Source organism: Trichoderma camerunense (genome assembly GCF_050948025.1).
Source record: "Trichoderma camerunense strain CBS 138272 chromosome Unknown V8C40scaffold_9, whole genome shotgun sequence".
Lineage (NCBI taxonomy): Eukaryota > Fungi > Ascomycota > Sordariomycetes > Hypocreales > Hypocreaceae > Trichoderma > Trichoderma camerunense.
This window is the reverse complement of record NW_028145361.1, coordinates 1,076,744-1,101,941: the sequence shown is the minus strand read 5'-3', so window position 1 is coordinate 1,101,941 and position 25,198 is coordinate 1,076,744. Positions and strand designations below refer to the sequence as shown.

General features: G+C 47.4%; 10 protein-coding genes across 10 annotated transcripts; 6 read left to right on the top strand and 4 right to left on the bottom strand.

The window, feature by feature from the left end:
- Positions 1–537: 537 nt before the first annotated feature.
- Positions 538–1,452, top strand: V8C40DRAFT_287645 (flavin reductase family protein; the record flags this gene model as incomplete). The annotated part of the gene is made up of 1 exon (XM_083222748.1): positions 538–1,452. The coding sequence occupies exon 1, from the start codon at positions 709–711 to the stop codon at positions 1,450–1,452; it is 744 nt and encodes a 247-aa protein (XP_083073216.1). The 5' UTR covers positions 538–708.
- A 103-nt stretch (positions 1,453–1,555) lies between these two features.
- V8C40DRAFT_226794 (carbon-nitrogen hydrolase family protein) lies at positions 1,556–2,824 on the bottom strand. The gene has a single exon (XM_083212279.1). It carries the CDS (start codon positions 2,542–2,544, stop codon positions 1,612–1,614), a length of 933 nt encoding a protein of 310 aa, XP_083073215.1. The 5' UTR covers positions 2,545–2,824; the 3' UTR covers positions 1,556–1,611.
- Positions 2,825–2,939: 115 nt separating this feature from the next.
- Positions 2,940–3,619, top strand: V8C40DRAFT_245734 (uncharacterized protein). Its single transcript, XM_083215968.1, has one exon. It carries the CDS (start codon positions 3,105–3,107, stop codon positions 3,453–3,455), a length of 351 nt encoding a protein of 116 aa, XP_083073214.1. The 5' UTR covers positions 2,940–3,104; the 3' UTR covers positions 3,456–3,619.
- A 422-nt stretch (positions 3,620–4,041) lies between these two features.
- Positions 4,042–6,403, top strand: V8C40DRAFT_226797 (transcription factor domain-containing protein). Its single transcript, XM_083212280.1, has 3 exons — positions 4,042–4,925; positions 4,995–5,165; positions 5,224–6,403. The coding sequence occupies exons 1-3, from the start codon at positions 4,161–4,163 to the stop codon at positions 6,301–6,303; spliced, it is 2,016 nt and encodes a 671-aa protein (XP_083073213.1). The 5' UTR covers positions 4,042–4,160; the 3' UTR covers positions 6,304–6,403.
- V8C40DRAFT_287641 (fumarylacetoacetate hydrolase family protein) lies at positions 6,364–7,743 on the bottom strand. Its single transcript, XM_083222747.1, has 6 exons — positions 7,670–7,743; positions 7,510–7,588; positions 7,317–7,426; positions 7,186–7,257; positions 6,676–7,119; positions 6,364–6,622 (listed from the first exon to the last, which is right to left on the bottom strand). The coding sequence occupies exons 1-6, from the start codon at positions 7,697–7,699 to the stop codon at positions 6,425–6,427; spliced, it is 933 nt and encodes a 310-aa protein (XP_083073212.1). The 5' UTR covers positions 7,700–7,743; the 3' UTR covers positions 6,364–6,424.
- Positions 7,744–8,140: 397 nt separating this feature from the next.
- On the top strand, positions 8,141–9,995 carry V8C40DRAFT_266082 (amino acid permease/ SLC12A domain-containing protein; the record flags this gene model as incomplete). Its single annotated transcript, XM_083219706.1, has 4 exons — positions 8,141–8,410; positions 8,496–8,872; positions 8,951–9,772; positions 9,833–9,995. The coding sequence occupies 4 exons, from the start codon at positions 8,141–8,143 to the stop codon at positions 9,993–9,995; spliced, it is 1,632 nt and encodes a 543-aa protein (XP_083073211.1).
- A 555-nt stretch (positions 9,996–10,550) lies between these two features.
- On the top strand, positions 10,551–11,654 carry V8C40DRAFT_266081 (uncharacterized protein; the record flags this gene model as incomplete). The annotated part of the gene is made up of 3 exons (XM_083219705.1): positions 10,551–10,668; positions 10,722–10,939; positions 11,055–11,654. 3 exons carry the CDS (start codon positions 10,551–10,553, stop codon positions 11,652–11,654), a joined length of 936 nt encoding a protein of 311 aa, XP_083073210.1.
- Positions 11,655–11,735: 81 nt separating this feature from the next.
- V8C40DRAFT_287629 (uncharacterized protein) lies at positions 11,736–14,127 on the bottom strand (the record flags this gene model as incomplete). The annotated part of the gene is made up of 2 exons (XM_083222746.1): positions 11,736–13,780; positions 13,860–14,127. The coding sequence occupies 2 exons, from the start codon at positions 14,125–14,127 to the stop codon at positions 11,769–11,771; spliced, it is 2,280 nt and encodes a 759-aa protein (XP_083073209.1). The 3' UTR covers positions 11,736–11,768.
- Positions 14,128–16,437: 2,310 nt separating this feature from the next.
- V8C40DRAFT_266078 (uncharacterized protein) lies at positions 16,438–21,921 on the top strand (the record flags this gene model as incomplete). Its single annotated transcript, XM_083219704.1, has 7 exons — positions 16,438–16,846; positions 17,068–17,976; positions 18,139–18,462; positions 18,606–18,955; positions 19,005–19,463; positions 19,521–20,587; positions 20,760–21,921. The coding sequence occupies 7 exons, from the start codon at positions 16,438–16,440 to the stop codon at positions 21,919–21,921; spliced, it is 4,680 nt and encodes a 1,559-aa protein (XP_083073208.1).
- A 1,817-nt stretch (positions 21,922–23,738) lies between these two features.
- Positions 23,739–25,012, bottom strand: V8C40DRAFT_245726 (MIP/aquaporin family protein). Its single transcript, XM_083215967.1, has 2 exons — positions 24,893–25,012; positions 23,739–24,810 (listed from the first exon to the last, which is right to left on the bottom strand). Exons 1-2 carry the CDS (start codon positions 24,936–24,938, stop codon positions 23,816–23,818), a joined length of 1,041 nt encoding a protein of 346 aa, XP_083073207.1. The 5' UTR covers positions 24,939–25,012; the 3' UTR covers positions 23,739–23,815.
- Positions 25,013–25,198: the final 186 nt, after the last annotated feature.

The window sequence follows — 25,198 nt, the reverse complement described above, 5'->3', positions numbered from 1 at the left end:
GACGTCCTAATTGTCGTCATCACAATCCTAACATTAGTAAAATACTGAAAGCAAACCTCAACTCGTGTCAAGCAACATAGCAGTACAGCTTGTTTCAACTGTTCAAAACCAGTCACAATTATCCACCAATAGGATGCTATTTCGTTCCGGTTGTCAAGGCTCACCGAGTTCAGGTGAACACCCAATTGCTCACGCAAAGTCTCAATGATAGATGAAGCATTTCCGCGGCATTTCCGCTGTTGCTCGCGAAGTATCTTGCGGGAGAAAAAGAACATCTCCGCGACACCTAGCAAAAATCAGCTTTACGCTAGACTATTGAAATGAGCTGCCGGAAGGAATCTGCCGGAGCTCAGATTTAGATCAGCCGTTGCCGGTCTTGGCCCCACTACGGAGCTGGATTGCTTTTGATATGGCCATTCAAGCTTGAGTGCTAAATCAGGCAGTAAGACAGTTGATAAGTATTCAAAGCAATGTTATTTACGAAGAAAACAGAGACAGATAGTAAAGTAGGCACATTGGAATGGTTATAAGACGGTGCCTTTCTTCTCACTTTCTTCAATTTTTATTCATCACAACAATCGCAGCCATAGAAAGGACAGACACAACAGCTTGAATCGCCCTGATCCCTCCTACTTCAATATTCTATTCCCTGACTCAATCAACAACTCAAACACCTAATAATTTGCCACACCTTAAACTATTTTGACAATGTCACACTCCATCATCTCCCCGGCTATCCTCTATTGGGGCACTCCCGTTGTCCTTGTCTCGTCCGAGAACGAAGATGGATCTGAAAACATCTGTGCCATCTCTTCTGCATTTTGGCTTGGGCATCGATGCATCCTTGGCTTTGCAGCCGAAAGCAAGACACCAGTGAACATTCTTCGAACTGGTCAATGTGTCGTCAATCTTCCCGACGACAGCATGGCTCACCATGTCAATCTGCTAGCCGATACAACTGGCACCGAGAATGTCTCTGACTCAAAGAAGGATAGAGGATACCGCTATGTTAAAGACAAATGGACTTGCGCGGAACTTACACCCCAGAAATCTGATCTTGTTCGGCCGCGTCGAATTTTGGAATGTCCTGTTCAGATGGAGTGCGAATTAGCCGAGGCCCATCAAGTTATGAAGGACTATCCGGATCTCAAGGGCGTCATCGTCTGCATTGAACTCAAGATTCTTCGAACTCATGTCGTGTATTCGATTCGGATGCCGGGATATCCCAACCGTATCGACCCCGACAAGTGGCGGCCCATGATCATGTCCTTCCAGGAGCTGTATGGCCTGGGAGGAGGAAAGCTGGCCAAGAGCACTTTGGGCAAGGTTCAGGAAGAAAAGTATCGTGGGCTTACACGAAGTGGTGTGGTTAAGTTGCCTGGAGATAACGACAAGGAAGAGGTCGAGGCGGCTTATTTGAAGGCACATGGAGGTCTTGAAGACGGAAACTAGATACTATACGACTGACCGATTGCTTTTCTCAATTTAGAACGTACACGCAGTATAGAGTTAGACAGGATTTTTCTCACAATTGATTTCATTCATATATCTAAAAGCCTCTATTCGCAGCATCTGTTGGCTTATAATATTTCGACTTATCGACTGCTTTTATTAATTACGGACCTGACCCAATAGATCCGGATCCTCGTATGCCACCTTGCCCTCACTCACGTCAGGATATATGTCAAATCGCCTCTGTGTCTCTAAAGGTATGTTTCTGCGTGTCTCCGTAATCTTTTCCTCGTTCAGTTCGGCCTCAATAATAGCCTCCCCTTCTTCAGTCTCCGCCAAGACACCAGCCATTGGGTCGAGAATCATACTGTGGCCCCAGGCATGATAGGGACCATCCAGGTTACGTGCAGGGCTGCACATTCCCACGTAAATTTGGTTATCAACAGCGCGTGCCTGGGCCAATAGCTTCCAGTGAAGGGCACCTGTGATGAGGTTGAAGGCGCCAGGGTAGATTAGGGCGAATGCTCCTTTGCGAGCAGCGATAGTTGCAAGCTCAGGGAATCGAATATCGTAGCAAATACCAATGACGACTTTTCCATACTCGGGAAAGTCGACGAGGGTGACCTTGTTGCCTGGGCTGAGAACGTCAGACTCCCGAAAGGTAATCTTGCCAGGAATATTGACGTCAAAGAGGTGCATCTTGCGATGAATTGACAACAGGCCTCCATCGGGTCCGAATATGAGACAGGTATTGTAATGCTTCTTTGTAGAAGGGTTGAGCTCAGGAATCGAGCCTCCAATAAGGTATACCTTATTCTCTGCTGCCATTGCCGATAGAGCATAATAGGAAGGGGCTTGCTCCTTTACTGGAGGCAGAGGTAGGAGGGTCTCTGCATATTTGGGAAAGAAATCGGTTCCGTAGGGTGAGTTGAAGCACTCTGGGAGAACGACAATCTTGGATCCTCCCGAGGCAGCCTTTGCTACTTGAGAAGCGGCATGCTTCAGATTTGCAGCCTTATCAAGGCCCGACAACAGCTGTACAATAGCAATCTTGACGGGTTTCTTCAGAATGCTGTGAACGATGGATGCCATTTTGACTGAAGATGAAAGCTGACTTGAGAATGGCTTTGTACAGCTAATGAAGAATTAGACCGTAATTGGACGCTCTGTTGGATAGCTGACGAATAACTGTTTGTCTATCGCCACTTGGAATTTGTCAATGATATTCAGTACTCTCAAAATATCTATCCATGCAATGATAAGAACAAGCTTGACATGATAGAGGCGAAGTAATACCAACTCTCATGTCTTTCGGCTTTTCGGCTTTTTCCACAGTTCCAATCTATTGCTCCATAGCGCATTCTAGTAGTACTCTGTCTTGCTCCATAGTGAGGCTTCAATAGCGCGCCCAGTGTGAGCATCGGCTTAATCGCCCATTTACCGACAGCGGCGGTTCCACCCAGCTTCTCCTCATATCAGCTGGTGATAAAAGGTGGCGGTCGATGCTACAGTAATAAGAAGAGAAAGAGTCGGGTTGGAGAGCTGTAGTTGTCCACGCGACCACGCAAATCACGAAAAGTATCAGCGGTTATATCTGCGCATTCAAGCCAATTGGCACAAAGCAAACGCGACAATCATCACCAATCCCGACAATGGAGCAGTTCGAATTCCATGATCCCACAACGCGCTCCACCTGGCGGCAGTGCTCGCCGGGAATCGAGGAGCTGGTTCTAAACGAGGACAAAGCAACTGGTCGCAAAACACTACTCCAGCGATGGCAACCTGGCGCAACAAACCCGGCTTCAAGCCCTTTTGTGCATACGTTCATTGAGGAGATTTATATCGTGGAGGGCGATCTTACGGATAAGACATTGCGTCAGACCTTTGACAAGGGCATGTATGCATACCGCAACCCAGGCATGGAACATGGGCCATGGTCTTCAGAGCGCGGTTGTTTGATGTTTGTCACTTGCGCGGCAGTTGATAGTACAGGTACGAGTTGAAATCAATCGGTTGCAAGGGTTGAACGATCCAATGATGCATTGTAACATAGACTTGGCTGCATGGGTTGGTTCAATGCTGGTGGAATCATGGGTTTCTGAGTGATTGTTTTGTCATCCTGCGCGAACCCGTTTCGGAAAATGGATCTCAAAAGATTATTCCACGTATGATTTGACTCGATATCACTGTGCAAATAGCTAGCAAGCCCCCCGAAGTATGCTCAACTCTTCTCTCTCGCCTTCTCTCCTTCTCTCGCAAGCATCCCGTAGTATTGTCGTCTTGTCCATGACAGCAATTGACAGCAAGCGATTGATTACGTATATGTCCCGGCTTCTTCCTGTGGCCAAGCTGAAAACGGGCGCTCCATGGAGCCAACCTTTTCTCCGCATTCGCGTTTCCTTCTCCAAAAAGCCTTGCGGAGGTTGCGGAATGGCGTCGAGCTCCCCAACTCCCTGACTCATTAAGCATCCTCAGCTGGTGATTTGGCGACACATCGTCCGAGCTATCCCTAGGAACGGGGACCCTTCCCCAGATCCCCCAGGAAAAACCCCAGATCTAGAGCAGGCCCTTTAGTCATAAGACTCTTATATCGGCAAATTCGCCTCCAACACACAACAGCTCATCTTCCCTCCCACCAACATTATTCTAATTGCCGACACTGCTTTTTTATCAGAAACAATCGCCCTCGGAACCGGAAGCCCGTGTGTATGTGGAGAAACCCCGAGATGACGGACGCTGTGGTGGCCCAACCGAGAAAGCCGGCCAGTAGAGGCAGCAGACGAGGCCGGAAACCCACCTCGTGTACGCAATGTCATTTGAGGAAGCAAAAGTGCGATCGTAATCAGCCGTGCAATCGCTGCCTGCAGCGTGGAGTTGCTCACTTGTGCGGCGATTCTACGACCAATGGAATCTCCAAGGCTTCTGAGACCCCCCAGGTGGTTGCCATCACCCAGCCATATTCTCCAAGACCGAGAAGGATTATACAGACGCCCATGAGTCCTCGTTTGGGGTCCTTGTTCGCAAATAGGGGTTCAAGGGCCTTTTACGGCTCTTCCTACTTTGGACACCAAGTAGCGGCTAGAATACTGAGCGAAGAGGGTCAGGATCTCCCGTCAGGAATCTCACGGGGTCGAGATACACTGCAGTCTTTTCGAGATGAATCCAGCTCCTTTGCCCAGGTTTGGGATCTACTTGGTCTGTTGCCTCGTCAGAAATCGACAGTTGACCGTCTGGTGAACATTTTTCTGGCTGAGGTGAACTGGTCTTTGGATGCGGTTCACGAGGCGACCTTTAGGAGCAGCTATGATGAATTTTGGGGAAGAAGATTTGGGTTTGACGATCTGGCCAACGTTGATCTTCGCTGGCTGGGACTTTTATTCATAATACTGGCATTCGGAGTGTTACTCGACACTCCACCGCGTCTAACGCTGGATGTACAACGAGAGCGGGAAGAGGCATCTCTAAGGTTTTACGTACGTATTTACCAACATTGGTGCAAGTGAGAATAACAAGTACTCAGCGACTAACGAGGGGCTATATAGTGGGCAGCTAGGAGAGCAATCGTTATTGCTCCATCATTCTACGGAGAAAGCACAGATATTGTACGGGCTGGGCTTCTGGTCACTCGCTATCTTCTTCACACTCGACGAGTTTCAGAATCATGGCTGACAATCGGCTTTGCTTCACGAATGGGACAAGCCCAAGGAATGCACGTAAGAATTTCAACGATGTAATATTGTTTATGACACGAGAGAAGCTCACACATGTTAGGTCGACGGTGAAAGATGGCGCATGTCACGGAAAGGCACGGAGCAGCGGAGACGACTTTGGAGCCATATATACGCCATCGACCGTATGATATCCCTCGCATTGGGCCGACCCTATGCTATCAATGACGAATTTTGCCTAACACACGAGGCTGAGAACGTGTGGCTGGATGACTTGGAGGACGAAGAAGCTGCTCGCGTTGTTCCTCAGCCGCTTAATCTACCAACGCCTAGCGTCTTGTCATTCCTACTCTATCGACTTGCAAAAGTCATTGGAAAGATTCAAGAAAAATGCTTTGGATTAGAAAGAGCCAGCTACGAAGCTGTTCTTCAGCTCGATGCAGACTTGGTCATGTGGAGTGAGCAGCTACCGCCATATTTCAGCCTAGAAAACCCAGACACTGCAGGAGACGAGGCTCTTCCATTTCTCCCATGGCACCGACTATACCTACACACATCATTCCACTTTGCAAGAATCATCCTACATCGGCCATTTTTGCTCCGGGAGTCCATCACAGATCGATTCCGGTCGAGTCACGAGGCGTGCATGTCATCAGCATTGGCCGATTTGAAAATCAGGCTTCGCACAATGAATAGCACGACTGCAGACAACTTGCGATGGGCTTTCGGAGCTCACAATCTATTCAACAGCGCAATGATTTTAGGAATCATTGCGGTTAAAAATCCTCATTCGTCACAGGCTGGTGCTATCCTAGAAGACCTGGAAGCATACTGCGAGAACCTGCATCAAGACCCTTGGTTAAACGAATTTGGTATGGCGGAGCTTAAGGTAATTGAGCTTTGTATTGCAAAGGCCAGAGATTCCAGATGTACTTCGATGAGTGTTTATACATCTGGCTCTCCGGCTGAGCCTCTTAACACCAGAACCAACACTGTAGATGGCTCCGCGCGTATACGACCCCCAGACTTGGAATCTCCGGCCATGTCCTCAGATATGAGCTCCATATATTGGCCAACTGTTTGGGAGGATAACCAATTTTCATTTCCTGGTGCAGCAGACTTTAGCACCTGGGAGCAGATGATATCAGATATTGCGGAAGATAGTAGCTATATTGGGCAATAAGGCCTACATTGTAATGCTATTCTAGATTTCCAACTCGACTCTGTTCGTCGAAAGCACTCTAAACCAATGTTCCTAACTGTCCTATCAGATATACGCTCGTGAGAGAAACGTCTACCACGTCCTAAATTCTCGCCTCAATAAGCTGTCCATTATGCCTTGAAGATTTGAACGCAATGGGGTTTGTCAGCGACCCAAGCCCATGACTAATAGTTACAAACAACTCGTCGCCTTCAACGAGCCGAACTGGCGGGTTTCGGCTGACACCAATTCCGCAAGGGGTCCCAGTCAGAATAATAGTCCCCTTTTGCAACGTGCAGCCCTATATCTGATCGTAAGCAAGCACACCATGTAAATTCTCCTTAGTTTCCTTACCTGAGATAAAAACGAAACTATCTTGGGAACGGTGAAAATCATGTCACTCGCTTCTCCTTGCTGCATCACCTGTCCGTTGAGGACGGTCTGGAGCTGTAAAACCGACGGGTCGGGGATGACCCTTGACGAAACGAGAGCTGGTCCGATTGGTGCGAATCCGTCAAAGCCCTTGCCGCGATCCCACTGCGAGACTTCGTTCTGGTGTGTCCGTGCGGTGACATCGTTGGCGGTCATGTAACCTAGCACATATTCCATGGCATGATCTTCGGAGACATCTTTGCATGTCTTTCCGATGACAACTGCGAGTTCCACTTCATAGTCCAGATGGCAGTCGTGTAGATCTGCACAGTGAGGGGCAACGATGTGGCCTGAAGGGTGATTGATTGTTTCGGTTGCCTTGAGAAACATTGTCGGAGTTTTGGGGATTGACAACTTCATTTCTGCCTGTTATAATAAATTAGTTATCTCTCTCTATCCAAAATTATTCCTCTGAGTTGTGCCAAGACTTACAGCGTGTTCGCGGTAATTGAGTCCAATGCATCGTATTGTACCCGCTTCCTCTGGTCTAAGCGGTGCCAATATCTGTTACTCCGTCAACAAAGCTGATCCACGTTCCGGCAGTTGTAGGTTTCGCCGCTGACCCTTTTTACTTGCACAACGTCTTCTGATAGGGCGGCGGATAGGTCTAGAGCTGACTCGGCTCGAACAATCCTAGCATATACGTCTTCGCCACGGTGTAAAGCAATGCCAACTAAACGTAAAACCCATGTTAGTTATTGCAGCAAATGCCTGTAACTATCCCGTGCTTTGGAATCAAAGTGTAATGCATCGTACCATCGAGATCATCGTCAATAGGTTCACCGTATCTCTCTTGACCATTAACATCTTCAAATCTGATTAACCTATTCCAGACCTAGGTGCGAACAGTCAGTCCAAGTTAAGTCAATAGTAGATAAGAATGGGCCAGGGTATTCAAGGCAAAACCGAGACTTACAGGCTGGTCTTCCAATAGTATAGGAGTCATTGTTCAAGCCAAGCGATATATGCAAACACAGTTGCTGCACACTGGGACCAAGTCTTAAGCCACAAAACTAGGCCAGTTCCATGGCGGCGTTCCTTATCTGTATATAAAAGCTTCTCCTTTCCTATTTCCCAGCCTTAGAGATGCATCGGGGCCGTCTTTTCGGGCATTGGGAATCATCTGGCATCGGTAAATGCTGCTTATAGCGGTGATGCTTAGCGTGGGTCAGCCTGCATGGCTCGTCGGCATATTGAGGTCTAGCCATCGGCAAAATCGGGAAATGCGTATCATCCTAGTTCACGATAGCGACTCTTGTGATAACAGTAACAGGCATTCAAAAGACCTTGTAAGTCCTCTTCAATTACTACAAATACGAATGGAGTTGTTCAATGAAACTCTTACTCGACAACACTCAAGTAAACAGTTTCAATCCTTGCATCTACAATGGACGAGAAGAAGATTGCAACCCCATCCGACTTGTCAGAACATGCCTCCATCAACAATATAACCCATTATGAGGGAGTGGTTAATATCCCAATGGTGGAGAGGGAGACGGTAAAGAGAAAGCTTAAATCGCGTCATATGCAGTTCTATGCTATTGGCGGTACCATTGGCACGGGTCTCTTCGTGGGTATTGGTGGTGGTCTCGCCCAGGCGGGTCCCCTGTCTCTCTTGTTGGGTTACTCAATTACTAGTGTGTTTATATTCTCTATGGTGAGTTTTATATGGTTACTCCTTACATAAGGATCTGTAGTTGACGCAAAGGTATTATGGTAATGCTAACATACTCTGTCTTCAGATGCGATGTCTAGGAGAGATGACAACTTGGATACCACTTCCTGGAGCTACACCTAGATTCTGTTCTCGCTTTGTTGACGAGGCACTGGGGTTTGCAGTTGGCTGGAACCAGTGGTATAACTGTGCAATCACTGTATGCGCAGAGATATCGGCCGCAGCTGCTGTGATTCAGTTCTGGAATGATACTATTTCGCCCGCCGTCTGGATCTCAATCATCCTCGTTCTCATCTTCATATTCAACCTTATCGATGTGGGAGTATTCGGAGAAGTCGAATTCGTATTTTCCTGCATCAAGATCGTGGCTCTGGTTGGCCTTCTCATCTTGTCCCTTGTCATTGACTTGGGTGGTGGACCAACTCACGACCGACTTGGATTCCGGTAAGTGCTTTTTTCATTGCAAATCTCTTCTATTCTTGATAATAGAGTCGGAAAGGCTAACCTAACTTCGTGGTATAGGTATTGGAAGAATCCCGGAGCTATGGTGGAATACATCGTCAGTGGCGACACCGGACGCTTCCTCGGACTTTTCAACGCCATTATCAACGCTGGATTTGCTTTCGCGGGTATTGAAATGATTGCTGTTGCAGCAGGAGAAACAGAAAACCCTCGACACAACATTCCAAAGGCAGTGAACCGACTCTTCTGGCGAATTCTCTTCTTCTACGTCCTCGGAACACTTGCTGTCGGTGTGCTTGTCCCATACACCGATGACAGGCTCCTAAATGGCGGTGCTGGTGTTGCTAGCTCACCCTGGGTTATTGGTATTAGCCGTGCTGGCATCAAGGTGCTGCCTCACATCATCAACGCGGTGGTTCTCGTGTCTGCTGCTTCGGCTGGAAATGCGTTGCTATACAGCGGTAGCCGATATCTCCTTGCCCTCGCTGAAGGTGGCCAAGCGCCAAAGTTTTTGCTCAAATGCACTAAGAGGGGTGTTCCTATTTACTGCGTTCTCTGTACAGGAGCTCTAGCACCTCTTACTTACATGGCCGTCAGCTCTGACAGCGCCAAGGTCTTTTCGTGGTTCGCCAACCTCGTCACAACTGCTGCTCTGTTTACCTGGTGCAGCATTTGCATTGCCTACATGGGTTTTGACCGTGCACTTCGTGCTCAAGGCATAAACCGGAAGGAGGAACTGGCCTTTGGTGGTCGCTTCCAACCTTACCTCTCTTACATCAGTCTTGGGTTCTTCATCATCGTTCTCATCTTCAACGGCTTCAGTGTGTTTATCCACGGCCATTGGGATCTGAAATCATTTATTGTTAGTTATATTGGAATTCCGTAAGTTGTCAGCCCCTCTTCTGTTTCTTTGAGTATCTGTCTGTACTGACTTACCTGTAGTATCTTTTTGACACTTTTCTTTGGCTGGAAGATTATTAAGAAGACCAAATTCCGCAACGCCAAAGAGATTGATCTTGATACTGGACGACAGCTAGATGAATCCACGGAGTACGAAGAGAAGTCAAAGAATTTAGTCGATCGGCTTTGGGCATGGGCTGCATGAGAATAGAACGCATCTGACATTAAAAAGGATTCACTGTTGCACACATATTAGCTCACGGTTTAGCCGTGATTCACTGTCTTTATTGGGATTTCAAGTTGAATGCCCGCTTGCACGTGATTAAGCACCTGTATCGATTTATTATTTAAAGCTCTTTCTTCCCAGATCATTATCCCTTTCTTCTTTTCATCTTCCAACTGCATTGAGACCTGGTAAGATGCTTTCAGGTACAAAGCCCACATGGGCTCAAGTGGAATGCATATTCCAGGCACCCGACTCATATCTAGGGGCCATTGAGATCGACAAAGACGTCGGGTGTCATTTCACTGAGGTTTACATGATATCTCTTGTCCATTTGCGTCTTTCGTGGTTGGATTATGGACCTTACTCGTTTGGGTAGGGTACATGCCAAGATGCTGTTTCCAAGACCGCTCCTTCCTACTTGTGCTATCCATTGAGATAAGCCAAGCGAGCACAAAACAAGCGCACAGCCAGTTGGAGGAATATTTTCTCCCAATTCACTCTCGACATCAATTTTCCAAGCTCCAAACATTCGCCATGGAGACCTATAATGATGCTCAAAGCTTCTGGCCGGAGATGTGTGAGGAACTGCCACCACCATCGCCAAGTCCCCCTGTTCCAGCGATGGCAGCGGTGGAAAGAGAGTCAACTCCCTGTACGTATTGCCTCAATCCAAAAGAATACTCACAGGTACTGAAAAAAACGCAGGGGAAACGCTTCAAGCATTTGAAGACGAACGGCTCTCCACAAACAGTTCGGTCATAAGAGAGTCTCTCTATGGACCTTTTTATGCTCACCTGCCCAACGTTTACCTTGATTGGGAGCTCGAAGGTTATGTTTGCCGGGTTGTGGGGAGCAAATGCTATGGCCTCAAAGTGCCAAAGCCAAGTATCCTCATGAAGCATCTCCGGAGTTCATACCACTTGGTAAGTGAAGTCCGTACCACTCGGATCCGAGTGGAAGAACGTTTTCCCTTGTCATATCTATCGGATTCTACTGATCTATACTGATGATGTATAACATTTGCTAATTTTATTCAAGAGACATAACGAAATGCAACCTCCCCGAGAGCAAACGCCACCCCCACGGAAAAATTATGTCCGCCAGAATACAGAGGTCACCCCCAATGAGGCGACAGCTCCTGTCGGACCACTGGACAGTCAAGATATACCTGCAGTGATCGAAATTCTGGACAGTCAAGAAATACCCACAATTATCGAAATCCCAGACAGCCAATTCGAAGACCTTTGGTCAGAAACCTCTACTCCTGTCCATCAAAACATCGAGACCGCACCTCATGAGGCGACAACTCCTGTCGATGCCCTGGACGGTCGATATACACCTACAATCATCGAAATCCCAGACAGTCAGGCTGAGGATCTTTGGTCAGAAATTTTTACTCCATCGAAAATTGAAGACGGTCGGGTTCTCTTGCACGAAGCCACTGCTCCTGAAGTCCTGCCTTCGGAAATAGAAGACAGCCAGGAAGACATACAACATCTTTCGACTGCGCCCCTTGTGGCAAATGAACTAGAGAGCGATGAGGGAAGTGACACAGAGAGCATGAAAAGCGTCATATATGTAAAGCCATGCGAGGTGCCCGATTGTGAGAAATGTGCTTTGGACTTTACAATCTCATAGACCTATAGTAGATTCGTGAAGGCTATGTAAAGCGAGAATTTATTTGAGCAATCAGCTAGATAAAAGCAAGTATGGTTATTTCAAATCCAGCGCAAATCCACCCAATGATGTACGCTAATAATCCTCGTCTAAATTCCCACCATTCATGTCTACCTCGGATTCCATCTCCTCGGGTCCCATCTCCTCGACTACATCTGTCCCTTCAATTGAATCTGGGTCTGGAAAGAGCCCCATCAACTTCTCGCGAGGCTCAGGGGATTGGAATACACCCTGGCTTCTGGTAGAGTGGAACGCTAGGAAGCGGAGGGGCCCTGTTGGATACAGACCAAGAGAGGATGTCGGCCCCAAGGCTGGAGGACCACATCCCCAAAGATGAACTAGTTCCCTTCGTCTTGTGAAAGTGCAGGGTCGATTGAACAGCAAACAAAGCTTGCAAGCGTTTCCATAAGGGGAGTCACTGTCTGGTATACAAGGTATAATACGGGCTGTTGATGAAAGAACACAAAAGTCGCATTTATCTCCAAATCTGGTACCGTGTACCACCCCAAGAAGAGGCATAGGTTGATTCACGTCCGCCTTTCCGGGGATAGGCTCAGAAGGGATATACGTTTCCGCTGACGTAAAGCGCTCGAATAAGGCCTTGAAGTTGTATTGGAATGTCGCTTTTTTAGGAAAAGGCTGGGAGGTTTCCGGCCTTTGGACCCATCCATAAGTTTGCTCCAAATGGCAGATTTGGAGCTGTAATACCGGAATGCGGCCAAAGGTAAGGCGCTTATAAAACCCTTGATTCGGTTGGAAGTCTGAATAGACAATGCCCTTAAGCGCCTGGATAATATGCAAAGCGTTTCTCCATGTAGACAAAGAATGTTTGATGTTTTTGTGTTTCCAGGTCCAGAATACAGTACCCGGATTGCCTGGTTTATGAATAGTTGTAGAAAGCCAGATATTTTGACTTTTATCGTACCATTCATACCGTATGCCAAGACTTGACGCCTGTATAAAATCTTCGTATGGTCCAACGGCTGTGCTTCCGATCCATGGGCTGGGGTGAGGCTGCTTGTTATCCATGACCTCGAATACTAGGAAGCCGCTTTCAGAGATCTCCATAGACTCCACGTCCTCCGGTGGAAGAAACAAGTTGATCGAGACCTTTTCACCACTCCTGCTGCTGTCCATCATCGTGAGAATGTAGATGTATTTCAAGTGCGAGGTACTCTGATTTGTTCCCGGGTAAAGTCTGATAGGAGTTCTATAGCGGGTAAATGTATGTGTGCTTTCGAACGACTGTAGATTTGGGACAGAAGTGATACAGCGGAAGATCTTGTAGCGAAAGATTGGGCTCTCAAGATTTAGGCCTGTGAGGCCAAGGTTAGGTGCCCATGGCAGGCTCTCCAGAACATCTCGAGCAAGGCGATACATGAAGCGAGACTGCAGATATTGCTCATATGCCTGTGCACCCGGTGGTGCGTCTTTGAGGAACGAAAAGTATGAGTCCAAGAGAAGCATTGCCGTTTGCTCAGCCATGTTCAGCACATGGGGTGGAATGTCGTCATCCCAGTTACAAATGGGAATCATATGACGGTGCTCTGGTGCGAATTTTCGAGCGGTCTGATAGTGAAGTGTGTCTTCCTTGGCTGTGTTGCGGTTGTGTGCATGGTAGCGCATTCGTGTCTCAGTGGATTGTCCAACATAAATGGCGCTCTGGGGAATGGTTGAGCCTTCATTATTATAGAGTAGGATGTAGACTGTCGGGCCATTGGGTGACCAGTTGTCTGTGACCCGTGGGATGCTCAAGAGGTCGTTTACTGAATAGTTGCCATTCTGTAGCACTCTGCGTGCATCTGGGAGAAAACCTTCTGTAAGAGTTTTTATACTCTGTTCGAAACTTGACCCGAAATATAAATTGACAAGATCTGAATCCATGCCGAGCGCTTGGAGATCTTGGATTTTTGAGCGAAGAGTCAACCAGAGTGTGTGAATGGCAGAATCCAAAGGGTTTTGGTAATCAGCGATGTAATCGGAAATGGTGAGGGAATCCGCTGGGATCGCCTGTTGCTGTGTTGATACTTTTTGAGAGAGAGGTATGAAATCCGCCCCTATGGTAATATGAGTGAGTGGAACAACAACTGGAAAGATTTGTTAGTCTATTGAAGTTCCACCCGGGCCTGAGTGGTTATGGCATCACACGGAATTGTCATGGCTTACCATAAATGAGCGTGCATCTAATAAGAAATACTGCCGCGCCTCGTCGTTCTTGATGGCATATTTCATATAGAAAGCCTTCAGTACCTTGGGGCAAATGTAGTTTGCCATTGGTTTTGAGATAACTCGGGACGGTGTTGCGCATGGCCAAAGGGACGTAGTTCGCGCTGTCGTCGTAATTCCAGTTGTGCTTGAGGACGATAGCTTTCTTTAGTTGGTTTCCTGCTCCCACATGAGTGGTAGGAAAATCTTCGAATAAAAGATCTTCCATATTTGTCAAATGGAAGTGGACAACAATGATATTTCTGGTTCGCGATCTTTGGAATTCAGGACTAAGGAGGAGTGAAAAGCTGTTTCCACTCGGGTCTTGATGGGAAAAGGCGGCGTCTTGAATACGAAGATGGAAGCATGTACGTGAGAATTGAAAGATGAAAAGAGGAAAGGGAAGATGATTTGGGAAGAAGGAGCAATAAATAATAAATTGATAGAGAGGACTTTTTATTCAATCACGTGCGAGGGGGCATTGAGCATTCTCACCCGGGTCCAAGTGGAATTAGAATAAATCTCTTTATCATGGTCAATTTTGAAGTCCAAGCTGATGTAAATTAAATATTAAATGGCAGAAGCGTAATATAGGAAATCTATGGGCATACTAGATTTAGGAAATTCTATGTGGAATGGAGATGTGGGATAAGAGGATAATGCTGGAGAATCCAAGCATCTTACTGGCAATATAGAGAATAATGTCGTTAAGCCCGCTATGGATTTTGCCAGTGTTGGAGATATTACTGAAGAATAACAAAACTACCGGATAATGGAGTTTCGTGGATGATTCTGGCGCTATGGGACTCCAGGAGTATGAAGTTTTTGAATTGCAAGGGGGATTCTTACATTTTATGGATGGGCATCGGGGTGTCACCCAGTATAAGAGTGTTATTTACTTTACTTATATTCAACAGACTGAGGATCCTTTTAGAGATTTGTTAATCATAAATCAGAGAGGGCCACCCAATGGCATACCCAAGCATTTATGTTGTTTTTTGCCAAGGCGGTGAGGTCTAAATACTATATAAGTACTTCTGCATACTTCACCTTTCTTTTCTTTTTTTCTCCCAAACATCCAACTCTCGAATTCTTCAGAGTGCCTTTCAATTAAACAACGACGCATCTCCTTCACACTACTATATTTAAACAGCAAAAGTTTCACGCTGCAACTTCCGCAATGCCTGCCAATAACATCATCGATGAGTACCAACGCGCACTTGCGCGATTGAACGCCGTGATGGATACGCTCGAACCTACCGTTGGCCATTCTGGTATGTTTTAATCCCATTCTCTACGCTATGCTTCAATTACTGACAATACTTTCAGACTGCTGGATCATTCACGTATTTCGCAATATGGACATAGATCGGGCAGAGAAAGTGGCAGATATTTGGGAAAGAATGTCGCCCAATAGGCGTCGGGAAATGATGGAGACGCTCCATGAGTACCAAAGTCTCGCCGACGAGTTCGGGTTCTTTCCTCCGGGTCCGGGATATCGACCGTGTCTTTGAAGATGGATCTTGCGCTTTCAGATCAAGCAATTGGGGAAATTCACGGTTGGGGCAAGGGTAGTCGTGATAATAACTTGATAAATTAATCAGGTATACGCATTGCGCGCTTCTCAATTCGCCTTTTAATTGATGTGATGGGTATATGTTGTATTATCTTTTTTTCATGGTACTACCGCCGTGCATAGAGAGCCTTCAGAGTAAGTTTTGCCAAAAAAAAAAAAAAAAAAAAAAGAAAAAAAAAAACCCCATGTATTATTCACCTGCCATAAGATACAGTATCCAAACTTTACTGCAAGTGATTATTACTGCGTTGGAGGACGGTTTGCCTAGAGTCGCGGAAGTTCCTTCCGGTGTCTAGATATCTTGTAACAACCCAATATTCACTTAATGGCCAAATACATTTCAGATACATGTACCTGAAAAGCATTGATCTTCATCAAATCCAATAAATAACCGTACGGGAACGCGGTAGTCTCTTGCCTCAATGTCAAAATGTCCAACCGCATTTTGCTGAGTGTGATCCAAGAAGCGAACTCGGTCTATGCAGATACCGGAGAATTTTTTGCTCTTGTTGACTCTCACTATCACCACACCCTTTACCAGAAAACTCCCCGCCTTGTAGGTGTATACCTAATATTCCGCCGCCGCTAACCGTCAGATACGCGTATCCAACATACCCCGCCAATATCATGACTTACCCTTTTGGGTTGTGCTCGCAAAGTCCCCATGAGTCTTCAAATGTATCGCGATATTCAACATAACCACCCTTCATCTCAAGCCTCCAATGCATCGACAAATTGATTGAAATCCGCAGTCCACTCGGGCCCGAGAGGATTTTTGGCGGTTAGGGCTAGCCCTGCCCTATCGCCTCAAAGTTGTTCCGTTCCCGGGACTATAAAGGAACTTCTCCCGCCTCGATCAAACTCTCCTTCCTTTTCATCTTTCCTCCGCGCCTTCCTTCCTTGACCCAGACACCATCGAAAATTCCCACCTGGATCCGAGTGGAAAGCGGTTTTCCTCCCAAGATGGCGCCCTCCGCGGGAAAACCCTCCAAGCCCAAGAAGGCCTCCACCAAAAAAACCGCCAAGCCCAAGGCCAAAAAGACCAATGGTGACCAAGCAGATGATACAGAGAATGAAGAGAACGTCACCATTCCTGTCGACTTCACGCCCATCCTACGATGTGAAGGGGTTGCGGGATGGCGCACGGAGGACATCGCAAACAAGTTTGATGTTGTAGAGAACACTGTCCTTACCCCGGACGATGACCAAGCCGCGATCAAGCGAAACAAGAAAACTTGGGACAAGACTGGACATGTTGACGGAGTCCATGTAATGCACAAGTGGAACACAGAGCCAACCAACATTATCCCTTTGACAAAGTACAATGGTTTCAACAACGAGAAATCTTTCGTCAACTTTGTTGATACAGTTGGTAAGCATTTTCCACAATGGGATTCCACTTGGGCCCGAGAGCTTTTTCTTTCTCTCGGACCCGAGTGGAATCCCCTTTTCTGTCCACCCTCTCTTTAATGCAGCACTTCACTGGTATCATGCTCTTTCTTCCACTCGGACCCGAGTGGAAGCCCCTTTTCCCTCTTCTTAATCTATTCATAGTTTGTTCATTGAACACAATGAGGCTGACTTTCAACACAGTTTGTGACATTGTCCCCTCGGGTCTCAAGTTATTGCAAGCCAAGTTCCGAGTCGAAGTGGCCAAGTCTTTGTTGGAAGAGTATTCGCCTGATCCAACGTCCATCCCACAATCCCTCGATGCTACTTGGGTCAACGCTCGATCCAGGGTTATCGCACTCGGTTCAGACTCTAATCCACAGGTCCTAATCCAACCCTCTGAGGTGGTCAAGCAATACACCACCAACAAAGCACTTAGGTTGGTGGTTGACGTTGCCGTCACGAATTTGCAGAAGCCCATGTTCTTACCAGTTACGCGTGCTGTCATTTCACGTGCTGACAACGAAGGTGACGGTATTCATGTCGTGGCCACCATCCTGATCATTGCTGCGCAAATCCTTCTATTCTCCCCTACGAGCTGGGACCAGGAGCTCCAATACTCTCGAGATCAAAGCGCCTATCAACACCGGTATCCCACCCCCCCTGGACACGGAGGCAATTGTCGATCCGTTGCAGATTTGTTCAGCCTCGAGGACCTCCATCGCGCTATCGTCATGGTATATCTGGCAATATACCGCCGAAAGGATGGCATAATTTCCGTCAAGACAGGTCGTCAACCCCAGCCGCGAGGGAAGTGGCTCGGGTACTTCGACAATGAGCGACAGATTCCTGACGAGACATGCGGAACGGAAGGAGCTAGCCAGCTAGCCGTGAGGCGAATGATGAAAAATTCGTTGCCGGCAACCCAGGCCCCGCCGCCTGTAGCTTCACAGACCAGCATAATGCGACCCTCGCCTGTCACGACGCCGTCCAAACAGCGAGCTCCTGCGCAAAGTCCACTCGACGCACAACCCTCACCCACTCCTAGACGAGTGCCATTGCATTTTGAGAATCGCGACAAATGGCTTGAAGTCCAGACCCTTTTTGTCGAGTGTTCGAATGCAAGGGCGAATGCCCACAGAGAGACCTTTATTGAGGACGGCTCTGATCTCCAAGACACGAGGCCGCTATATAAGACGCTGGACCCAATCTCGATGGAGACCTAGAAGGTCCTATTGGGAAAGATTCGCGCGCTTTTTAATTGGGATGATCCAGACGAAGTTTTTGCCCGCATCAAAGACCACACCACGTCCTTCGCTTCGCTCATCGGCGAACAGGCCCTTCTCGATTTTGCTGAAAAGGGTAGCGCTTCTACTGTGATACAGGAATACATTGCGTTGCATCCAGAAAGCGAGGAGGTGCTGAACAACGCCCTCATGCGCGTGTACTCGATGGACACTCTCTTCAATGGAATGCCGCCAGACGAGCACACCGACATTCAGCATATATGCACTCAATATGGAATGAAGCCATATCCACTTCTCGAGCTGTACCCCGACGAACCAACTGTCCAATCTCTTAAACCGCACCAGGTCGCAGGTACGTTCTTTCCACTCGGATCCGAGTCGCCTTTCGCCACCTGGGCCCAAGTGGAAGCCGCTTTTCTTTCTCTCCCTTCTTCTCACCCGGACCCAAGTGGAATCAGTTTCCGTCTTCATATACTGACCCTCCTACAGATATAGGCATAATCTCCGAGAAGTTGAATACCTTGGGCCACATCCTGCTCAGCAATGAAATGGGTCTGGGCAAGACCAAGGTATTCATTGCGATAATTGAGTGCCGAGCACGTGAGCTGGAGGCTAAACTGTCGTCTTTGTCTGACGACGACAACAAGGACATTTTCTTCCCCACGCTGATCGTCAATCCACCCAGTACAATTTACCAAACGGCCGCAGAGATTAAGGAGAATTTCCCCAGTCTTAACGTGCTAATGTACTACGCAACACCGAGCCAGTCTGGTAAATTGGGAAGAGTTATATTGAAAAGACATTTTATCCGGACGTTACAGAAGTTGTCAAACTCTGATCCTCAGGTAATGCTACAATGGATCTCCTTGCTAACTTTCACTGACTCTCTCACAGACCGCACGCACTGTTATTATGACGACTTATAATACACTGCAGACCCGCGAGCAAGTCAAGACGGAACGTCGATTTATCTTTGTCAACCGCAAGCAAAAAGGCCCTTCGACTAAACGAGCAAAAACCATGGCTTCCCCGCCTCGAGATCCTCTTGGCGATGACGAGTTCCGAGCAGGTGTCAGGATCATGGATGATTCGGACCCAGAGCTTTCGGACTCGGATTCGGATTCGGACGATCATCAGACACCGGAGCAGTCACGACGAAAGGAGGCCCGCGGGAAGCTCAAGAAGTATTACAAGGGCTGTTACGAGTTGCAGGGCAAGAGACTTTATTTCCTGGCCAAAAATGACCGTCGTCCTGCAGACGGCAACCTAGTTGAGTACAAGCTGGTGAACCCCGTCCTAAACACAATTAAATTCTCTTTTTTAATTGTGGATGAGGCCCACACTGCACGCCGAGTAGATGGCGTCTACAATAATCTTTTTCGCCTGCTCAACTGGAATCACCTGGTTTAGGTTACGGGTACTCCGTTGATGGGTAGCTTGCAAGATATTATTTCGCCACTCTCTCTCATCTGGCATCAGCTGGATTTCAAGTCTACCGAAGGAAAATACGGGATCGGATACTCCCTCGGACTTTGGGACAAGGATTACGACCCAAATACTGGCAACACCTGGCCCGATGGAACCAAGACACAGGGAATTTTCTCTGAACAGTTCATGGCCGAACATCCTGCCGAAGGCTGGAAGCAGATGCAAGATTTCTACAATCGTACCGGCGTCAAGATTTGGCAAATATGTCCCTCGTTTGTAGAGAGCTGTGGCAGTGAAGCCAAATGGTCAAGCGACTTTGGCCAGAAGGTCGTCTCGGTGATACTCAAAATCGTATCGCTACACAGAACATTGCGATCTCGTCTAGCACTACCAGATGGCCAGATCTCGTATCCGGGAGCAGACCTGCTCCCCATGACGATTATCACAGAAGAGCTCAGTTTTGACGAGACTCTTCGTGCCCGTGTTCAAGAGCATGGGCGCCAGATGGCCACAAACACTTTTGTCCCGGGCCCATCCACGACCCTCGACAATTTCACCCCAAGCAAAAGTTCGCGCTCCCAGAGTTCGCAAAAGGGCTCCATGAACTTTAGCGCATACAGGGAAGGCATCTTGGTTGCATACGACTGGCGGAATTCCAATATTCTATACGCCAACGTGGAGCAAATTTTTGGGAGCCAGGATCCCGATGCAATTGGAAACGCTCTGCGCATGCTTCGCGAGAAGGATAACCTAACAACCAGCCAGCACCAGCGACTTCAACGTACCGCGGCGAAGAATTCCATGCCCATCATTGGCGTCGAGCACGTCCAGAAACTTCTCCAAAACGAGGAAAACGAGGGCATGACATACTTCTTCACTAGAACTTGCACTGACCCAGCTGTCTTGACGCTCACCGATCGGTCAACCTGGATCTACTGGTTATGCTACAACAACCCCATGCTCGCTCGTATTCTTGAGCTATGCCACAGATATGTGCTGGAAGAGAAGAGGCGTGTCCTCATATATGTAGACACGCCTTGGATACAGCAGTAAGTAACACCGCTTCCTCTTTCCACTTGGGTCCGAGACCATTTTGCCACTTGGATCCGAGTGGAAACCCCTTTATCCTCTTTCCACTCCTCCAAGTCCTGTCTCCCACTTGGATCCGAGTGGAAGCCCCTTGTCATGTTACCAATATGCTAACTTGTGAACGTTGTGCAGGATGATGCTGGGCGCCCTCCTAATGGCAGGTTACAAGACTGTGACAGTCCGTTCTTCAGACAAGCCACCAGCCAAACTCGCTGCCATTCAATCATTCTCCGACCCCAAGTCGGACACGCAGATATTCGTTGCGAATATCAACATTATGTCGACAGGTGTCAATCTCCATCACGCGTGCAGCCGAGGAATTCTGGCCACCTTTCATTTCAACGCTAAGACACTCCAACAGGTGCACGGTCGTCTCAACCGGTTGGGGCAAAAGGAGGCCGTCATATGGCATAACATTAAGGTGAAAGACTCTTTCCATGACCATCAAGAGCGCATGCTCTTGATGAAATGGGTTAAACAACTTTCTGCCGAGTGCAATCTGCCCGAATGGATGACGGGAGCTCTACGTGAACTCATGTTGTACGAGCTTGTCCGTTCCTACTTCAATCAACCGTTCAATCGTTACGGTTGGGTCATTTTGTCTGAGCGAGACGGAAAACAAATGGACTACTACTCTGAGGAGTCCATCAAGCTAGGATACGCCTGCTCACTCGTTGCGAAACTTATCCTCATCTCCGAAAACCAACCCTTCTATACTGAGCATGACGACTACCTGGCTATTGCTATGTTAGACCTGGTCGCCAGCCAGCCCATGAGTATATTTGAGGAGTGGCTCACTTTTGCGGAAGGCCGGCTCCGAGTGGTTCTCGAACTGAGGCTCACAAAGTTCATCGAAGAGGCCAAGAAGGCGAAGGGGGAGCAAGCGAAATTTTACCGTCGCAGAATGGAGGAGCGTCAGAAGGCCTTGGCTGAGGAAATCGAGATTTCAGATGACTACGACTCTGATGGTGAGCTGGTCGAAGACGAGGATCTGGACTTCGCTTCGGACACCGAGGACGCTGCTGTTACATCCGAAGATGTTGACAACACTGCCGCTCAACAACAACAACTTGAAGTCGTACCCGATGCGGTGAATAACGACCCTGCCGAAGACCCTGCTGAGGTCAGCGTTGCCGCTCAGGAGCCCGCTGAATCTGCTCAGGAGGCCGCTGAAGGAGAGGTCGATACGACCAACAAAGAAAAGACCGGCCCTGTTAACGAAGGAGAGCAAGATGGTGTCGAGGAAGGGGGTGCATCGGACGCGCCTCCCTCCAATCAAGAGGCCATTGAGTAGAAGGTTTGGATTCGGGGTAAAAGAATTGGGGGATATATACGGGTTGCTTTTTCTTATCTATCTGATCAAAAAGTTTTGCAATCAGGATCAAATTTTCGATCCTCGGGACGGGGATTTTTCTTTTAGTATTGAGATTTGGGCAGGACAGCCCCTTTAGCTACTACGTAGTTATCCATTTCGCATATAAAGGTTGTGGGCAGGGACATGTACCTGCGGTACTGGGCGTCAGCACAGAGCCTCCACACCACATTTGGCGATAATCCAATTGTTTATTCGGTCAATCGAAAAGTTTACACATAACTCGTGGGATATCGCCACGTTCGCTGTGATATAATGTTATATGTGCCTTTCCGAGTTTGATCTAAGTGAATGCAAATGTGTGGGCCAATGGTTTCAGGGAGCTGGTCATTTGAGGGGCAACTCACTGTATTTTAATTTAGACCACTAATTTTCCAAATCTGATACCAAACAATTCCATACCTTTATATATGTGTGGACAAACTTACCACGCAGTGTATATGTTTTCAATAAGCCAACGTTAGGTAATATATGTTATTCCACTCGGGCCCGGGTTGAATAGTTATGTTATGATAATTCTATATAATACATAATTTTAAGAGCATTTTACTTTATTTTTTTTAAAAAAAAGTAAATATTAATAAAGTTTAATAATATTTAAAATTAATTTTTTTTTTAAAATAAATATTTAATTTATTATTTTATTTATTTACCTCTGGATATGCATCGGGTACTTAAAATATATATTCCATCTGGGCCCGGGTGGGTTTTATTCTAGAGCCTTAAAAAAAACCTTAACGGAAAAGAACCTGTCGAAGCGACTGTTAATGGTGACCCGCTGGCCATTCATTCTATGGAGAGAAGATCGCTTTAAGGCAGACCTCTTCACGGAGACAGCCAGAGAAAACGCACAGATTTGGGAGCATCACGATGCGCCAGGGTTGCATGGCACTATTCCAAGAGACAAGAACTGAAAGACGATATAAAACGCTGGATGGATACAAAGGTCTCGCAAAGCTCTTCGTCAAAAGAAAATTTGCTCATCACAAGGATATTCTATTGGCGTTCCAAGGCCCTGAGCAGACAATGAATCGTCCCTGGGCAACTTCGTCTGTATGTTGCCAACGAGAGGCTTCAATATCTAAAGCTGATGAAGACAAATACCATTACAAGAAGCCTCGTAATCGATAAATATCTTACAAAACTATTATTTGAGAATTTTTGGCTGATAAATCCGCGGCTGAAATAGTTTGTGAATATCTTCACTTGAACGCTCGAGACTGATTAGTAATCCGAGAATCATGAGTTGCATCTCGCAATACCGCCGAACAAGATCGAGCTGCAATTGGAAAATTCCCTGTTGCCTTTATAGGAAAAAGCCCTTGATAAACAGCTCGTCTTGAAGTAGTATCGCGTGGCCAAGTGCAGTCTAGCTCTTGGCCGAGGTAAAACCCTGTGAAGCTGGATACCCATTGTTTAATAATCAGAAATGCAGGTACCGGCAGATCGTCACATTAAATCTTAATGACACGGAAAGGGTGGGGGTTTATCTTAGTAAGAAACCTATTGTTTTGAGATAGTCTAGATGAATAAGCATCATGAATTGACGACATGGTTGAGATGTTGTGGAAAGACTTTTGAATATGGGTTGTATGTAGAGGTATATCGCCATGCCACTTGGATACGATTACGGCACTAGGAAGGGGAGGTTTAGTTGCGCTTAGTCAACAGCCAAGAAGACATAATTCAATGAGCTGTGTACATAGTAATGTCAATTTCGGTATAAGGTAAGATAATGTGTTAATATGTAGTTATTTTATTTAAGAAGCTATTCGCGTAGCTATATGTCATTAATTTTCTACGTAGCTATAGGCACCTAAGACTTATATTCGCCTCTCCTCTCCTCAATGCCATCGACAGTAGTAGTTCTAGTAATGTGCCTCACCAAGGCCTCGTCTCCGTCTGCGTGGACGGCATGGCCCGTTCCAATGACGCTCAGGCTGTCTCGCATAACAAACTCATAAAAGGCGCTGGAAAGCATTGTAGCCGGGATACTGGTAAAGATTCCAATGGCAGCGTAATTCATGTAAGAGAAGGCCTCCCTGCCGTAGAAGATGGCGGCAACAACTCTCGGGCCAAAGTCTCGAGCCATGTTCATGGTGAGAGTGTTGGCTCCAAATCCCCAAGCCATGGCACCATAAGCCAGTCCAATGACAAGAGGGGCGAGAGATGGAGAGACAAAGGGGTTCGCCGGGTCGAGACAAGCCCAGATGACGAGACCGACAAAACAGTCGCAGAAGAACTCGGTCATGAATACATATCCCATTGATTGACCAGGGTTGGGGAACGAACACAAGACACTGGCTGGAGCACCGTTTGCAACAAGAGGTTCGCCGGCCGCAAGAAGCACTGCCTTCATCTCATCGAGTTGCTGGTGGTAGATGCCCATGAGCACAAGAGCGGCAATGAAACCTCCGAGAAGCTGGCTGAAGATGTAGTATGGGACCTTCTTGAGGGGAAAGCCTTGCCAAAACCACAGCGCAATGGTAACAGCCGGACTGAAGTGGCCTCCAGAGGTTGGTGCGCATGTAATGATGGCAAAGGCAATGCCCAATGCAAAGGCAAAGCCAATGGAGAAGAGACTGCCAAAGGCAGTGGAGCCGATGGGGTTTGTAGCATTGATCGTAAAGGAAGTGATGGCGCCGATGCCGGGCAGCACATACATGAAGACTCCGGTGGCTTCAGCTATGCACTCACGCAGCCATCGAGGACGGCGGTGTTCAAAGTCGAGTCGGCGCTGCGAGACGCGTCTTGGGGGCACGACGTTACGGCTGATATGTTTTTGGACTGCATCAGTTGTTCCCAGCTCTACTGCATGGAGTGTCAGTTGACGGCACTGAGATTGACAAGAGTGCCTGACTCAAAGCCAATAGAGGAAGGAGACAATGCTTACAGTCATGGGTGTGCAGGCGATTCAGCTGCTCAGTTGGCGACGACATGTTGTTTGACTTGTGTAACAGTAACTTGATGTTTCACCTCTGCTGTGTATATCAAAGCCAATTAGGCGCTTGAATGGAGGAAGAAGATAAGAAAGGATCGTCACAACAGGAAGAGGCATGAGACTATATAGTTTCATGCAGGGCACCGACAAGATACTCGTAGTCACGTCACGCATCCAAGCATCAGCAGCACAAACTACCATGAATGTACGGTCAGACCCTGTCGGAAGCTTCGCACACTCCGTACGGGATCCAACCCT

Bases quoted from the DNA above. Each gene is read 5' to 3' on its own strand.
- V8C40DRAFT_226797 (XM_083212280.1), top strand. From the start codon at position 4,161: ATGTGGAGAAACCCCGAGATGACGGACGCTGTGGTGGCCCAACCGAGA. The intron at 4,926-4,994 runs GTACGTATTTAC...GGGGCTATATAG, and splicing joins AGGCATCTCTAAGGTTTTAC to TGGGCAGCTAGGAGAGCAAT. The intron at 5,166-5,223 runs GTAAGAATTTCA...CACACATGTTAG, and splicing joins GACAAGCCCAAGGAATGCAC to GTCGACGGTGAAAGATGGCG.
- V8C40DRAFT_287641 (XM_083222747.1), bottom strand. From the start codon at position 7,699: ATGACTCCTATACTATTGGAAGACCAGCCT. The intron at 7,427-7,509 runs GTACGATGCATT...TTTTACGTTTAG, and splicing joins TATTGACGATGATCTCGATG to TTGGCATTGCTTTACACCGT. The intron at 7,120-7,185 runs GTAAGTCTTGGC...TTATTATAACAG, and splicing joins TCAATTACCGCGAACACGCT to GCAGAAATGAAGTTGTCAAT.
- V8C40DRAFT_245726 (XM_083215967.1), bottom strand. From the start codon at position 24,938: ATGTCGTCGCCAACTGAGCAGCTGAATCGCCTGCACACCCATGACT. The intron at 24,811-24,892 runs GTAAGCATTGTC...CACTCCATGCAG, and splicing joins TCGCCTGCACACCCATGACT to TAGAGCTGGGAACAACTGAT.
- V8C40DRAFT_226794 (XM_083212279.1), bottom strand. From the start codon at position 2,544: ATGGCATCCATCGTTCACAGCATTCTGAAGAAACCCGTCAAGATTGCT.
- V8C40DRAFT_245734 (XM_083215968.1), top strand. From the start codon at position 3,105: ATGGAGCAGTTCGAATTCCATGATCCCACAACGCGCTCCACCTGGCGG.